The sequence below is a fragment of the Mustela putorius genome, unplaced genomic scaffold (assembly GCF_011764305.1).
Source record: "Mustela putorius furo isolate JIRA1106 unplaced genomic scaffold, ASM1176430v1.1 tig00000281_pilon_pilon_pilon, whole genome shotgun sequence".
NCBI lineage: Eukaryota > Metazoa > Chordata > Mammalia > Carnivora > Mustelidae > Mustela > Mustela putorius.
This window is the reverse complement of record NW_025421343.1, coordinates 32,588,765-32,605,998: the sequence shown is the minus strand read 5'-3', so window position 1 is coordinate 32,605,998 and position 17,234 is coordinate 32,588,765. Positions and strand designations below refer to the sequence as shown.

At 55.4% G+C, this 17,234-nt stretch overlaps 1 protein-coding gene across 3 annotated transcripts in view; it reads left to right on the top strand.

Moving 5' to 3' along the window:
* The window catches only part of KLHL29 (kelch like family member 29), a 297,199-nt gene that overhangs the window by 262,995 nt on the left and 16,970 nt on the right, over positions 1-17,234 (top strand). For all 3 annotated transcript variants that reach the window (XM_045079323.1, XM_045079322.1, XM_013052954.2), the window contains one exon: positions 11,253-11,391. In XM_045079323.1, coding sequence (XP_044935258.1) covers positions 11,253-11,391 — 139 coding nt within the window. The remainder of the gene's footprint in view (positions 1-11,252; positions 11,392-17,234) is intronic.

The following is a 17,234-nucleotide window of genomic DNA, read 5'->3' as shown; positions in this document are numbered from 1 at the left end:
GTTGCCCCAGACCTGACCCTGGCCAGGCCCGGCAGGAGAACTGGACCCAGATGGACACGCAGGGGCAAACAGCCATGGAGAGACACCCCTTCCCAGACATACCGGAAGACACAAGTGGGGTCCCCATCCCCTGCAAACACACGTGCTCCTCCCCTGCATCCTCACCCCAGGGCCTCTCTGGCCACGAATTCTCTTCTCCTGCGATGTGATTCAAAGTGTTCAGAGTTGCCATTAGCCTCTGGCATCTGGGCTTTCCGTTTCATTTCCCTCTTTACCCGGGTAACTGAACTGATCGTGCTCCCAGCTCTGGTTCACTAATTCTTGCAAATCCTTTAAAACTATTGATTTATTTGCTGGGACTGCACTCTCCGGAGTCTCGGGAAACACTGGCTTTTGCCAAAGCAGGTCAGGGAGGGCCATGTCTCCCCCACTTCTTGTATCTCTCTCCTGCCTGCCCTCCCCCCGCCCTGTCTTCTCCTCTCCAGCACCTCCCGCCAGCCCTTCTCTGTGTCATCCTCTCCCTTCCCGGGGCAGGTGCTGACTTTACGAACGTCCTCTCTGGCTGGACCTTTAAGGCTTACGTCTTCAGGACGCTTGCAACCAAGCAAGGTTCTGTGGAACATTGCTCATGAGAATTGAGGCTTTGAGATGGTGTCTAGTTGTTGGGATTCTCGCGCTTTATTTGAGATATCATTTCCTCCTCTGGGTCCTTGTTGCTCTTCCATATCCCTGGGTCTGGGATGATGGGTGAGGAAGCTCTGGGGCCCCTCTCTCGGCCTCTTCCCCAGCCAGCCCCTTTGCTACCCACACACACAACTGTCTCGCCCAGGCTCTGCAGGAACCCAGGTGGGAGGCAGGTCGGCCAGGACCTCTGGATGGAAAGAGGATGGGGTGGTTGTTTTGGCTAGTCGAGGGCGAAGATCCAGCCCCTCTGGGAATCCAGGGCACTGAGGCAGGGAAGCAGGGCTCCCTCTGGGCCTCCTCTGCCCCCCGCTGCCCGCTGTCCAGGAAATGAGGGTAGCAGGCACTCCCCACTTTGACCCTGGATGATGAAAGCAGAGGCACAGGATGACGAATTTTCAGATTCTGCACCTAGAGCCCCATCCTCTCCACCTGGGGGGCTAGGCTGGGTTCCACGGTGTGGTGGCAACAGTCCCCCAGCTGCCTTCGCTGAGCTCTGTCTTCCGGGCAAAGACGTCTAGAGTTTATCCCTATCTGGGGGCACATTTGGCACTGCTCCACGCAGCACACAGTTTTATTCTGTTCTGGCAGGGGCCAGCTACAGATCCTCATACGTATTTGGAAATCTGACGTCTTGCCCCTAAAATAGTGAGTAGTAAAATAGAAAGCTACAAAATGGTAACAGCCAAGGATAGACCACAGGCTGGTGGCTGCTCCTCGTAGAAAGGCCTCTGTACTCACAGCCCACGAGGCAAAGCGTGGGGACCCATCAGTTTGAGGGGCACATGCACGATGCTGAAGGGAAGAGAGGCAGCAGCCAGCACCTGCTTCCTGGATGCCATGTCCCAGGCCCAGCAGGGAGGTGGGCTAAAGAAGGGGGCCGCACTCAGGAAATCCTTCCCTCGGCCCCAGCCCTGCATGGGCTCTCGAAGACCTGGGGTCCTGCTTCCCCATCAGAGCTCAGGGTCCCTTCCACTGTTTTCCAGGCTAAAGGCCAGGCCTCATACTCACCGCCCACCCCCCAGTCAGCAGCAGTCCCTCGGGACAGGGTCTAGCTTTCTCCAGATATGTGCCCTCCCCCCAACCCACCCCAGGTGATCTGGGTGCCTTTTCCCAGTTTTCCTCCCAGGCCCACACTCTACAGTTCCTAACACAAGCCGGTCACAGGGACCTTTGTGGGCACTCCAGCCGCAGAGCCCCCGCCCCCCTCCCCACTCCAGCCGTACTCAGCTGCCCACTGCTCACGCGGCCTGTGTGCTGATGTGCGACGTGGGCCTTCGCACAGGCACTCTGCTAACCAAAATGCCCTCCTGTCCATCATTAACAAGCCCCACCCCCCTCCCAAGACACGGCCAAGTCCCCCACCCCCACGGGCCTTCCCTCCTCCACTTGCTCCCTGTGCTCCCCCAGTAGCCCAGGCAGGCTCTGCAGCAAGGGGTCTTTATCAGCTTGTGTATGACAGTGTAACACATGTGGCCATGTTGGTACCACTCGGGTCACGTGACACCAACCACAGACTGCCGCTCTGAGAGTTCAGGAGAGCAGGAACTGATCTGAGGCTGGGGATGGGGCAGCATGGGCAGATCCATGTCAGGGCCAGTACCCACTGGCACCATCCCCCCCCCAACCGCATACCCCCCGGGGTTGCTCGAGCACCCCTGAGCTGCCCGCTGGGCTGGCTCACCACAAGCACTGTGGTCATCACCGGCTGGCTCTGCATCCCCACAGGACATCCTGGGATCAGCTGAGCCAGGTCTTGTGGCGATGTGCCAGCTGCCAGGAGGCTGCCCCCACCAAACTCACTCCACAGGGCCCAGCTTCCTGTCCACCTTGGAATTCTCACCATAGAAGGGGGTTCCAGTGCCAAGAAACCCAGCTGACCTTAGTCTGAGGCAGCATCTACCTCTTCCATCTGACTGTGAGCGCCTTGAGGATGAAAACTGGTTTCGAATTCATAGTCCAGGTCCTGACCATAGTAGACCCTCAGTAAATGTGTATTAGGCTATGAACTAGTAAATTAAGAATACGTCTTGTTATGTGCATTTGGTTCTCCACCCGTGACACCCCCTGCACTTCGTGATCATCCCACTCCAACCCCCCCTCCCGAGACCCCCCACCTCTCCCTCCTCAGAAGGCCATCAGTACCACCACTGACCCCACTGATGTATGTCGGTGTCCCCACTGAGCTGCCCCTTCCCCTGGGACTACTGCTCCCTCTGCCGCAGCTCCCAACCCGACCCCAGCTCTGGGCCCAGTACCTTGTACCTGGAAATTCAGAGGAGGGGCATCAGAATGGGTTGGAATAGCAGAAAGGAAGTATCCGATGGTGTGGAAGGCTAGGGATGGGGGCAGAGTGTGGGGTATATGGGGGTGAGCCATTGATCGTTGATTCTGAGCCGATTTTTTGAGTGGAAGAGACAAACTTGACTCTCTCACCCTATCTCATAAAATTCACCAATGGCCCCCAGTTTCCCGTGGGTTAAAGACCACACTGGGTTTGTTTTCTTTCACAGTGTAATATGGGCCTGCGTCTTATACCCCCACACACACATATGCTTGCACATGTACACACAGGCTCATACACAACCACATGTTCACACATACCATATGGTCGTGCCCACATGCTTCCATACACTACACACTCCAACACACACACACACACACACACACACACACACGCACATATGCATATGGTTCACACCTGGCCCCTCCAGCCCACCTGGTGAGCTGCTACACATCTTTCCAGTGTTTTCTTCACTGTCTCCCCACCCAAGCCTCCCTCTGCTCAACCAACCCAGCCAGCAGTTGCTTCTGTGAGCCTCCTCTACCCGGCGCTTGCCCCACAAAACTCCCCTCACTTGGCACCACAGTCATTTCGTGTGTTTCCTGGTAAATCAGAAGCTCCTCGGGTCTGCAAATGGACCCCCAACACACCCCCAAGCCCAGCCCACCTGTTTAATGAGGAAAGAAGTGGGTCAGACAGACAGAAGGCATCTGAAGCTCCCAGTCTACCTCCGAATGGGGCTGTCCATACCTCAGCCTTACTCAGCTGTGGACTTAGTACCCCCAGCCCTTCTAGAGCCCTTCCCACTCTCTGCCAAGACCCCTGCATGCTTAGAGCTCTCCAAGGTGCTGAAACTGGTCCTCTCACGTGGCCTAACTGTGGCCTGGCCTCTGGACTCTCTAGTCCCTCTAGCTGAGAACCACTGCTCACCTTCCACAAATCTACCCTCCAGTGGAAGAGAAGCAGTATGTCTAAACATGCTAGAGGCACAAGACAGTTTCACAGAGGCCCAGGGGAAGAGGCGAGCTCCCCATCCCCACCCCAGACAACAGATTCAGCTCTTTCCCTGGGGCCAAACATGAGTCTCATCCTCCCCTGGTCCTGAGGAACAAGGGCCCTCAGAGTACCCATCTCCCTAGTGCCAAGTTCTGGCTCCTGGAGTTGTCTCCTGCCTCATAGAGGGACTGTCTGGCCACCTTCCCTCCAGACCCCTGACCTCACAGGGGCTTCCAGTCCATCTCTGTGGCCTCCCTTGACCACCTTCAGGCTTCTGATCCCCACAGAGCTCTTCAGTGTCCTGACCTGACTTGCCAGGATGTTTAATTCACTGCATATCCCCTGATCTTGGCTGTGGCGTGTCAGCCTGCATTCCAGCTCCTGCATGCTGTCTGCGCACTGCCAGCTCTCGTAAGCCCCAGACTTGCCACCAGGTCTCCTAGCCCTGGCCCCCATGACATTTCCATCCTCCCCTGTTCAGAGGGCGAACTCAGCCTTCATCCTCAAAGCAGGGGAAGCAGCCAGATGGAGGCAACTTTTCTGGGGGCAGGAAGGACTAACAGCAGCCAGTGTCCACCTAGCTGGGGTCCTTCCCTCTGACCACAGCTTCAGGGTTTGCCCACTGGCCTTCCCTGCCCATCTAGTGGTCTGCCCCCACCTTTGCAGTTTTATGAGAATTTTTAAAAATTTTAAGGAGAAAAATTTTCATGACTTCTGTATCACCTTGGAGGGCCTGAGAATGTTCCCACTGGAAGGTAACCCTCAGTTCTGCCCAGCAAATGCATATCAAGCATGCCCTAGTGTGTAGTCCTGGGACAGGGGCTGTAGGGACAGAAAGGCCCTTCTGTGCCAAATTTTACTGCCTGAGAAATAGGTCTTGTCACCCAGCATTAGACACCTTGGAAACGGCAGGCTAATGAGTGGTGGTGACTGTCCCTAGGGCTTTTTCCATTTCCAATAAATAGTAGGAATTTCCATTTGGGCAACAGGACAACCAGAAGGTCTCCTCACTAAAACTCTAAGTCAGGCAATACATCTGAGTCTTTCATGCTTCCTTTCTCTAGAAGGACACATTTCCAGGGAGCGCTTGCCTGTGTGAGACTGTCAGGCCCTGGCCTGGGGCAGGTATGACTTCCCAATAGAGGACCATCCCTCCAACTCAGGCTGGGCAGGTGGTCCACAGGCGGTTTTATCCTGCCTCACCTAGAAGAAAGGGCCCAGCTGGCGCTCCAGGTCGATTCTGAGCTGTTCTTTGGGAAAGGGGATGTGTCTATCTGATCAGTCGTGGGCAGGGGAGGAAGAAGGGTGACATTCAGCTTTGGAGCCTGTCCCTGACCGTCTATGACCTGACCCAGCCACGGCAGCAGGAAGCTCTGTTTGTGCAAAGTCGCCATTAGTCCCCACAGTGTCTGCACACAACCAGGCTCCTCCACTCCTGGATGAATTATCCTCTGGGCAGGCGTGACACAGTCGTTGCTGGGCTTTCTCACTATATTTCACAACTGCTCTGAGTTTATAATTTTTTCAAGTCCTTTATCAAATATGTGTCATAAATACCACTGGAATCAGGAGCATTTGTCACCTAGCTGGGTTCTTTCTTGAGCTCTGGAAAAAATTATTCGGCTGTACAACCTTTCTCGGGGCTCTGATTTAATGGACTTCTCTGCTGCAAAGCCACTGAAATGCGTTGCCTTTTAATATTTGACATCTCTTCCTCTTTATTACCAACTCAGACAGCCCTTCTAGTCCAGCTGGAATGAGCCCATTAGTCTCTGACAAATAACTCGTGTCGTTTGGTGAAAAATATTCAGAAGCTGGGCTGCGATGTCATCTCCAGGCTTGGTTCTGTTTGTGGCCTCCCTCTTCTCTAAACAAAGCACCCAGGTCCAGGCCGACCTTCCCCAGTGTCCTCTTTCTCTCCGAAGCCGCTTGGTGCTGGGTCCACAGAACCAGGCTACCCTGCCGCTCACAGCAGGGACTGAGCCAACACAGGTAGAGACATCCGCCACTGAGTGTCAAGAATTGGGCGTCACAGCGGCATGGTTCACAGTCGCCCAAAACCGGAAGCAAGCCGGGCGTCCACTCACAACCGAACAAGCACACGAACTGTGATGCATTCATATAAAAGAATTGCATCAAGCTTTAGAAGCAGAGGGATTTCTGACCCATGCTCCAATATGGATGAACCTTGAGGGCGTTATAGTAAGTTAAGTAAGCTTGCCCCAAGAAGACAAATACTCCACAATTCCACATGCACAAGGTATCCAGAGCGGTCAGATTCATAGAGACGGAAAGTAGAAGGGTCATGACCAAGAGCTGGGGAGGAGGGGATGGGAAGCCGCTGTCTAATGGGAATGGAGTTGCAGTTTTGTAAGATGAAGTATTCCAGGGACTGACCGCACAATGCTGTAAATATGCTTAATGCTACCGAACCGTATGCCTAAAACCAGTTATGATGCTAAATTTTATTGCAATTAAAAAAAAAAAAAGAATTAACTTAAACACTACCCGAGAAGGAGACCCTGATGGAGGGGAAGTTTCACAAGCACTTGAGCCCTATCAGTTATTCATGCTTTCTATATCAGTTAGCTCTTGCTGCGTAACAAAAAATTCCAAGATTTAGTGGCTTAGATGAACCACCACTGATCTGGATTATGATTCTCATCTGCCCTTGGGGCTGAGCTCAGCTGTTCTAGGTCAGGCTTAGCTGATATTGTGAGGACTGGCCAGTGTGAACGAATCATCTCTGCTCTGTGGCCTATTATCCTCCAAAAGAGTCACTCGGGCTTGTTCATAGGGTATTAGAGGCAGGAGTCCAAGAGTGTGAGCTGAAGCAAGCAAGTTTTCTTGAGGCTGTGGCTCACACTCACACAATGTCCTTTCAACCCCATTCCATGGCAAAGCAAGTCACAAGGGCAATGAAGACTCAGAGGGTGGGGAAAAGAACTTCACCCCTTAGTGGGAGGGGAGACGAAGAATTTTTGTCGTCTACCAGACCAGCTGTATATATGCCAGGCCCTGTGCTAGATGTTTCACATAAAAATATAAATAAATCACAGTCACGTGCAAGAGACAGACATGTAAATCAGTAATTACAATGCACAGGGTATGCTCTGAAGACATAAGCACCGGATGCTGTGGGAGCATGGAGGAGGGTGAATGGCTGGGGGAGGAGGAGGGGAAGGAGGCAGAGGCTTGGGACCCAGTAACACCTTAACTGGATTACAGGACAAAATGGTAATTTGCCAGAAGAAAAAGGAAAGAAGAGAGATTGAGGCAGGGAGAAGGGTAAGGGCTGGGAGGGGTCATGCCTGGGGTACAGAGAGGCTTCAGCGGGGCGTCGAGGAGCCTTGCTCCCCCTGCTCAGCCTTGAAGGGTTTATTTAATCTGGGAGGGGTTGCCAGGTTGCTGAGGGGCTTAGGGCCGGAAACAGCCAGACGTCTGTGGCTCAGACAGAGCCCAGTTGTTCCTGAGGCCAGGAGAGAATAGACAGCAGAGATTTCTAGGCAGTAAAGGAGGTGGGCTTGGTGTGGGGAGGAGAAGAATCAGAGGGGGAGATCCAGTGACCTGGACCTGTGAGAGTTCCCCACTGAGGGGCAAGGCCAAGGGCAAAGGGCAGCCACTCTGTGACCAGGTGAAGGCATCCCACCCAAAATCTGGGAGGCCAGAAAATAGTTCCCTGATGTCAGCCAAAAAGGAAGGACCCTGACTTTCCCCCTCCTCCCCAAGCCTGAAACAGTCAGATTCTGCCGGGTGCTGGGGTCTACCCCGAAGGTCCAACCCCTGCCGGGCTCTGCCCTGATGCCTGCACACTGGGCATAGCCCGGCTGGTTGGAAAGCTTCCCCAGGACCCCACGTTCCTCCGAGCCCCTCACACATTAAGTGATTGTCCTCAGCCAAGACAACGGGCTAGGCAGGAGTGCGGCTTGTGCCTGGAGCCAGGGCTGGCTTCCTCCCGTGGATCCTGGGTCGTGCTGTCCCAAAACACGGGCTCCCGCCAGCTGGGCGCTCAGCCGGCAGCAATAGGCGCACACAGCCTGATCGAAACTTTGAATGCACTTGGGTCCCTGCTGTGAAAAGGAATCCCCTGGTGAGCACTTTCATAAATTGAAATTTTTTTCCGAAACTGAGTAATCCTGCCCAGCTATTAAATCCAGATTTCCACAAAGCGAGAGTAGAAAGCGCTTGCATTTCAATGGTGACCTGGATCTCCCAGCACCTCCTAGATCCGGCCAGGAATCCCAGGGCAGCAGGCAGCGCTGCAGGGCTGGGGCTGCACGTGTCATCTTTGCCGGGTCCTTGGTCGCATGTCAGAGCTTTTCAGAAACAATCAGAATGCTTTGGGCCCAGGAGGAGTGGTATTTTGTAACCACTGTGTTTTCCGGGCCCCCAGGGCTTGGTTAACTCAGCAGGCGTGTGGGGCTGCATCTATCACTCCCTGCAGCCTGACAGCTGAGAGGCACCCGGCAGGTGCCTCTCGGTGCTCAAAGGGATTGAGGACCTAAAGCTGGCGCAGCTTGCCCAGGGTCACGCAGCCAATTAGTGGCAAAGCTGGAAGGAGAACCGGGATCCAGGTCTTTGGAACTCCAGCCCAGAACTCTTTAACCCCCGCATGACTTCACTCAAAAAGCTGACATCACCACCTGGCTCCTGTTTCGGGAATGAATTCAGGCGGTGGCTCTTCTTGGAGCCGCTCTGTGAGCGTAGCGAGCGGTTCAGCCGGAACCCACCCGAGCCTGCGGGCTCCCCGACCGCGTTGTGCCCCTGCCTGAGCCACGGGCTTAGGTTGCAGGTTCCACCGCCTCGCCTCCTGCCCGGGCCCCAGACGCGTCCCGCCTCCTGCCCCTCTCCCCGACGCGTCTCATAGGCCTGAACCCCAACCTCAAATTGAACTCAGCACCCCTTCCCTTCCTGCCATCTCCCGCAAGTGGTTCTCACACCTGCTGGCCTCCCTGTTCCTTCCAGCACGAAGGGCCGTAGTTTCCCAGCCTAAATACTTGTCTTTGTCCTCCGTCACCACTGCCCTTCAGGCCTTTGTCCCTCCTCACGTAGATCATGGAGCCGTCACCCCCATTGACAGTGACATCGTGCCTGCCACCCGTCGAGGCCCACGGAACAGTTTTCCATGGGCTAGCTCATTTAACTTCAACAAAGGAGAAACGGAGGCTTCCGGGACACTTTCCTGGGGTCGCACAGCTGATAGGAGGCAGAGTTCATGTTCTCCCCCAGGCCTGGCTCTGAGGCCCAGCGCTCCCCCACCTCCTTCCTGGCCTCCAGCCTCCAGCCTACCTGGTTCCTCCCGGTCCCACCCCTAAAGGGGGCTGCCAGAGTCATTCGTTTGGCACCCGGGTCCAAACCTGTCGCTCCCCTGAACAGAATCCCATGGTTCCCCGGTGTCCGCACGACTCACCGGAGCCCCCTTCCAAGGCTCTTGACGTCTGACCCCGCCTGCCGCCCCATCCTTGCTTTGCTCCCTGTCTGCCCCACAGGCTCCCTCCACACCCTCCACCTGGTGCTTCAGGCGCTGCTGGTCTCCCTCGTCCAGGTCAGAGCACACCCGCGGGGAGCTTTCTCGAGGCCCCAGCCAGCGCCCCCAGTACTCCCCCGCAGGTGCCCGGCCTGATGTAGGCTTGGTGGTGTGGTCAATGGTCAGACCTCTCTCTCTCTCTCTGTGTGCCTTGGTCTTCAGCAGAACCAGATCCCGGGATGTCCTTGCCAAGAAGGACCTACCTGACCTCACAGCCCCCAAGCCCACAGTCCCCTGCCTGAGCCCGAGCTCAGGGATTTTCACCAGGCTCTGCGAATAGAGTGGGAGCCTCCAGCTTCATTCTGCTGATGTACAGACAGAGGCTCAGAGAGCACAGGGGCTTGTCCGAGGACGCACAGCTGTCAGACGCAGGGCGGGGCTCAGAAGGGAGTCTTGAGAGGCAGCTGATGTCAGCCCATGTGGACAGAGATGAGAGTCGGGCTGGAGCAGAGCATGCTGGAGGATGATTCTAGAACACCAGCCTGGGGGCAGCATTGACCCGGAGGGCTCAGGAGATGGTGGGGGACTTGGAAGCAGGGCTCAGTTCTGCAGAACCCCTTTCCTATTCACCTGCCAAAGGACATAACCCTGCCTGACAACTGGTCATTCTGGCCAAGAATCTGGGCCTCTGCTGCCCAGCAACCAGCAACTAAGGACCCCAGGGGGCAGGCAGGTAAGGCAAGGCTAGTGGGAACATTGGTCATCCGAAGGCCCTAACTTTCGAAAATGAGAGTTTGTATCAGCGAATCAGGGTACCTGTCAGGCTCTCCTCCTTCCCCCTTCTGAGCTTTGAGGAGGGTCTGGGAGACATCCCCAGGTTCGGAGCCCATGGGCATGGGGCACTCTCTGGGCCAACCCCAGGTGGCCAAGACACCAGGCAAAGGTAGGTGTTCATCAAGGTGGGAAAGGCTCCGGAGGCCACTTTCTGGGAACTGCTGGGGGCTGCAAGCCAGGCTCTCCCATGCTGAAGCCTCAGCTGAAGGGGGGAGTCTGGAGAGAATGATCCAAGGAAATGGGAGGAGGTGCGCCCAGCCCCCACTTCCTACCAGCCCAGAGTGCGCACGGAAGAAGTGCTTGGCAGACCCCCATTCCACCCCCTCCTTCCTTGGAGGGAGAAAAGCTCACCCCCCGGTGCCATGGCTTGAGTGTCTAACATAAGGGATGCTGTTTTTGCAGGTTCTGTGGTTTTTATTCCTTTGATCCATATCCAGCCCATCTTGCATCACAATGCCATGCTTTACTTGGCATCCAATGCATCAGCACTCATTGGCATTTGGAGAACTCGTTCTGTAGTTACACGACAGTTTCAGTTGTCTGTGATAATGTATTCTCTGTGTTTCCAATTGTCAGTATGGGAACCTTTTTCCCCAGCCTTTCAATTTCTGGGTTCGATATATATATATATATATATATATATATATATATATTTTTTTTTTTTTTTTTTTTTGGTGTTGTATTGTTTTGGTTTGGGGTTTTTTGTTTGTTTGTTTGTTCGTTTGGTTGGTTTTGGGTTTTTTTGTTTTGTTTTGTTTTTGCTTTTGGAAAGTTGTCATTCCTTTGGTTCTGTAGCCCCTCCCAGTTGCTGCTTGTTGACACATACTGTTTGTGACTTCTTTTGACTGTCAGTGTTGAGCCAGTCTTGCCAAGAAACAGTATCAAGTATTTTCCGATTTCTCTACTTCTTGAAAGAAAAATTTTTAATTAAGAAAAAAAAAAAAAACTCTTAATGGGAACCTGGCCCTGTCTGTCTTCTCTGTTCTGCAGAAATGTTGAAGGAATTGAACCAGCAGCGCAGAGCGAAAGCGTTTACAGACCTGAAAATTGTTGTTGAAGGCAGAGAGTTTGAAGTCCACCAAAATGTTCTAGCTTCCTGCAGCTTGTATTTCAAGGACCTGATTCAAAGGTTTGCCTTCCTTCCAGCTGTGGTCGGGTCTGTTCCTTTGTAGGACGCTTTTGTGTCGCTTTTCTCCTCCCCTCTCTTGCAGGTTCCTGAAGCGTGACTCCCTGTCACAGAGCCAGTAGCCATCTCTCCTCACCCCCCCTCCCCACCCCCGAGTGCCCTTTCTCACATACAGCCCCAGAGCAGCCACAGCCCCCAGCCCACCCCACGCAGCTTTGCTAGTCACCAGGGGCCTCTGCCAGCCGTAGACAAACTCCCCCCCACCTGCCCTGCCCCGAGGAGGATCCTGAGTTCTCAGTGGCTCACAAGCCCTCCCTGAGATGAGGAGGACTGCGGACTCCATTTAAAGGGACCCCTGCACACTGTCCCCACTGGTTCAGCACAGGGGCCCAGGCACCATCATCGCTGCTGTCGATAGTGACCTTAATGCCAGGAAAGCACATCGACCAGGCTGTCCCCCGCTGAGGAGCACAAGGCGCCCACGGTGCCGCTTTTCCACAGCTTGAGTTGGGGAGAAGAGACTTGTAGTCAAATCCGCATTCACGCTGCATGCCTTGATACTTGTACACGGAGCCTAAACCGGCGTTGTCTGAGCACAGACCAGGTGTGTCCTAAACACGGTCTCTCTCAGCCTTTGCTCCTGCCCCTCCGCCCTCTGCCCCGGCTATTTCTACCTGAATGAGTTTTAATGGTGCATGAGCATCTTTTTTTTTTTTTTTTCCATTATGTTGATTTTTTTTTTTTTTTTTTTTTTTTTTTTTTGTCTGCTTCATACCCTCGCAAAGAAGTCAGGGGCCACCTTCTAGCTCCTTAGTGAGGGAGAGCAGCCGAGGGGGCCGGCCCAGGGTAACGCTCCTGTTTCTCTCACCATCAGCAGATTAATGCCGCTGCTCATTTTGCCTTGCAGCCTCTCCGGGGCGGACGCTGAGCCGGGACTGGGCTCAGAGTGGGAGGACAGGACCTCTGCTTGCTTCCCAATGCTGTGTTTGGACTTGCCAACTAACCCCAGAGTGACTGTGTTTTGTTTCAGGATGGCACACTGGCTGGCATCTCCTTTCCAATCTGTTGTGTCCTTTCACTTAGAGCTGAGCTGCCCGGCGTGCAAGCCCCACCCAGCCGCGCTGGCCCCAGCCATGCAGGAAGGGGCAGGCTCTTTGTGACTTCCAGTCTCATGGACAGCTTGGGTCTCCCGCCCCCAGTGCTTGGGTTCTCTGTGTCCAAGCACAGGGGTCAGGGGCATGAGCTCTGGGGTAAAGGGGCACGTCCAGTGGCTTCTTCAGGCCAAGGGAGGTCTTTGTGCTGCCACTCTTGGCAAGTTCTGATACTGGCAGTGACCAGCATCCTAGGGCCTTGGTCCCTGCTACAGACCAGCTGGAGAGCACAGAGCGGGCAGGATGCAGGGGCAGGTTGGTACTAAGTGATGGCCCAGGCCTGGGCTAGAGAGGTGGGCAAGAGGAGCACAGGAGCCATTTAACTGTCTTTAGAGACCTTAAAGCCAAACTCTCGTGCACAACAGAGGACACCACTTGGTGGGAACCCCAAGTAGTGAAGGCTTCTTAGGCCAAAAAGGAAGGAGGAAGAACATTCCAGGCAAGGGGTGGGTTGCCTGGAATGTTCTAGAATATAAGGAATGTTCTAGAATGCCCCCAGACAAGGCCTACAATGAAAAGCTGGGACAGAGGCCATCATAAGCAGTGTGGAGGGGAAGGTAGCATTCCCAGAGATGGATGTGAGCTGGGGTTAGATGAATGGGCAAGCCCGACCCCCGGGCTAGAGCCCTGGGCTTGGTCTGAGGTTGTGGGGGCATCCAGAGCAGTGGGAAAGGGATGTCCACCTGAAGGTGAAAGAACTGTAGGATGTGCCTCAGTGGCCCTAACCAGAAATGGTGGGCGCTGGAACTAAGAGGCAGTCCCTGAAAGGGAGAGGGCACTGCCCCCCGGCAGCTAAGAGACCTGGGTTCCACACCTGACTCTGCCACTTGTCCTACGACCCCAGGCAAGTCACATCCTCTCTTGTAGGCCTCAAGTTTTCTCATCTGTAAAGCAGGAGGCTGGTTCCAATGACATCCAGGTTTCCTTCCAGTTCCAGCATTCCAGGGTGGCGGTAAGGGGGTGGCACGGCCAGCCCTGCAGAGGTTTCCCATGTGCAAGCCCCAGGACGCGAGAATGGTGAGGTCACGGGGTGCAAGGCAGGTCCAAGGACCAGTGTCAGGGCAGGGCTGGGGGCGAGGGGTGAAATGAATGTCTGGGTGGCAGGTTTTCATGTCTGAAGGGTGCCCTGGGACAGATGCCTGCCAGGCAACAGACAGATGATAGGCCTGAATGCAGAGAGGCCTGAAGTCTGGGGAGACCCCTTCAGCGTAGAGGAGGGTCACTCAAGGAGGAGGGAAGGCCAAAGCTGAGCCCAGAGGCACCCCTGTGGCAGAAGGTCACAATGTTAATTCGCGGCCATTTTAAATTTTAGTTCCCCTTTCTTAAGCTTGGCATCCATCACTGTGTCTGCCCTTAGCTGCAAAGAAATTCCTGCTGTGGGGAGGAGAGCAGAGTCTGCAGAAAGCGGATTTCCTTTCTGGGGCATGTAACGTCCTGGAGAAGTTCACCCCCTCAGTAGTCAGGGAGCAGCCGGTGTCGTTCCCCTGTCATTTCGGGCTGGGACCCCGGGTTCGGTGAGCTGTGGCCAGAAAGGCCCGGCGGGAGAGGCGGGGCCCTGCCTGTTGAACCCGAGGCAGGAGCTTCCCTCTCCGGCAGCTGCACTGGAGAGCCCGAGGGAGGAGGGACGGTCTGTGTCCTGGTCCTTCCTTCCATCATGGCCTCAGTGAGCACTGTCAGCACAGGGGACCCACTCTTCTCTGCCATCCCGGGACCCGCAGACCTGGGGGCTCAGGCTGGACTCCTGGACTTCCATCCTGGGGCCGGTCTCATGTTCACCACTCTAGCCCCCGTGAGCCCCCTGCCCCAACCCCCGGCCACAACCCAGTGTAAACACCCTCACCTGGAGCCCCAGGACACACGTGGGGAAACCAAGTCATTCAGTCCTCTTCGCTCCGCAAACAGCGGAGCCCCTCTTGCAGGCAACACTAGATGAGAAGGGTCTCTGTCCTGAGGAAGCCCACGGCCCGACGAGGGGAGCCGCAAAGAAGTAGGAGCAAGAGAACAGGCTGAGCACAGAAATGGGGTTTAGACACACACACACACACACACACACATACACACCAGGCAGAGCGCCTGACTATGGGAAGAGGGACATTCAGGGGCGACAAGAGTGGCAAGGCCCAGCACGCGATTCTGTGTCGCTGCTGTTCCAAGTGCCAGGTGGCGATGGAGCGCACGAGGCCAGCGCAGGAGGCCGGAGCCGGCCCTCGGGGGTTTTGCTTTCGGCCTGGAGCTGTCGTGGTCAGATGTGTGTTTCACAAGGATGACAGTCAGGCCGTGAGCGGCAGAGCAGGTTCTCAGTGTCCTCTCCTGACCAGCTCACCTGCCCCTGTTCGCCAGGCCCCAGGCCAAGCCCCACTCCGTGCACACGCTCTGTCCTCACGTGTGTGTGTGTACCTTTGGTGCGGCTGCAACAGCTTCTCTCCATAGCCTTCCCTTGTATCATTTCAAACTCTTGTCTTTTTCCCCCTGGCGAGGTCAAGACCCAGCCCCTAAGGAGCCTGTAGAAATGTCGAATGTCATCCTGAAAATCCTCCCACTAACCCTGAGAAACAAGTAGCATTAGTGTCCCCACTTTACAGATGGAGAAATTGAGGCCCAGAGGATTTTAAGGAAGCAGTAGGACTGGGATGGGAGGTCTCACTCCAAAGTTCATGCTCTTACCGTCATTTGCTAACCCGCAGAAGAGCAGAGGGTAGTCTTTATTTGTGCGTGAAGCCTATATGGAAAGAAAGTGAAACTCAGGGTTGGTGGTGTGGACAGATAGGCGAGGAAAGAGATGTAAGAGTGTGTGTGTGTGTGTGTGTGTGCATGCACACCTGTGCATCTGTTGGAAACACTCGTAAACTGGTCACCATATCTGCCCAAGAGAAGACCCAGTCCCCACCTCTGCAGTGGTCACTTGTCCCCAGACCCGGCCTCGGGCATGAGGAGGAGCACCGAGGAGGCTCCGGGAGGCCATCAGGAAGCGCAGAGCCATGCTGAGCCCCCTGTGCTGCCTCACCTCCCCTTTGTCACCCATTCTGAGTCCCTGTGACAATCAGGGTAGGAGAAAGAGCCGTGTCTTGCTGCTAGGGCTGGGGCTTTGTCTTGGGATGCTGCTAGGGCTGGGGCTGTGCCCTCACTGCACCTCGCCGGCCTCCAGGCTGGTGGGGGACCCCAGAACTATTGAGTGGGCTGAGCCCCGGGCTTCAGGAAGGAGGAAGGATATTTAGAGCAGACTAGAGCTAGTGGCGCTTAGGGTTTACAACCTCCCGAGCCCAGAGTCACTTCTCAACCCCGCTGAGCAGGACCTGGGTCTGCCCTGGACATTTTGGGTAAGTGGAGATGTCTCTTCACTTATCCCTGGGAGCCGAGAAGGGCTCAAAACCGGCTGGTGCCACGGGAGGCGTCGACTAGCCCTGTCAGAGAGGACCAGGGTTGTCCTTCAGAGAGAGCAGAGCTCCTGCCCTCCCTGCCCATGCTTCCAAACGTGGCCCCCACGTGTGGGAGGAAATGTCGCGCTGCAGGGAAGAGCTGTCCCCTCATCCCACCAAACGGGACAGAGACCCAGCATTCTACCTTCCAGCCAAAACCCTCATCCCACCAGGTCTGTCGGAGCCAATGACACATTTGAACTCTGTTCTGTTTTTATAGTAAATGAAAGCAGACGGACACATTGATTTGTCCAGATTGATTTTCACAAGCCTCGTGTGTAGGCTCTGGGCCTCTCCCTCCATTGTTCTCTCCAGGGGAAGCGAAAGGGGCCTCCGGGGCTGCGCGGCACAGAGCCCGGACACAGGGTGACCCCACAAACAATAGGAAGGCCGTCCGCCCCCTCTCCCCTCCTTCCCCGTGAAGCTGGGCGTGTGTGGGTGTCAGTCTGCCCCCTTTTCCTGGTAGAACAGACAGGTGTGGCTGGAAAACCAGATAATAGAAGGAGAGACCCATCTCGAAGGCGAGCAGAACAGTGTGAGTCAGACCCATCGCCAGATCACCAGGGAGGGGCCGGAGCAGGCCAGGCCGCCCACCCGTCTTCTGCACCTGCTCCGTGGCTGCCCCCAGCCAGCGCCGCCCCACGGATGCCTCCCAGTCATTCCAGATCGAACTTGCAAAATGAAAGCATCTGATTACTGAGGTGTGTGAGGGCCTGATGAGGGACTAAAGTCTGGAGAGGGCAGTTCTTATCCAGGTGAGCAAACTGCTGACTGGATAGACCAAATGGTCTATAATGGGGATCTGGCGTTCCCGGCCCATCCAGAGGCCCAGGCCTACCAAGCAGAGGCTATGTCCCATACCCTATGGAAGGTGAGCCCGGGGAGCTTTGGTCTTCTGACAGAACCCACAGGGTCTGTGTGGGCTGGATCGCACCAGCCAGCCCCACACACCCACCCCCCAGGGTCAGGTTCACGGCCCAGCCTGACAAGGCTATCACTGCCCGTTCCTGCCCTGCTTCTCCTCCCTCCGAGATCACATTACGACCCAGACCGCCCAGCAGCTACCAGTGCTCCATGCAGCTAAGTGGAACAGGATGCTTAGACCCCAAGAGCCACCTTAGGACAGGGGCAGAAAAAGTCCTCTGTGGAGGACACAGCTCCCCATCGGTGACCAGGGCCACCCATCATGAGCAGTGCCTCCCAGGGATCCCAGGCTCATAGGGAAGAGTCCTAAGGATCACTGAGGTCCAGTCCCAAGACCGTCTGAGGGTCAGCAATA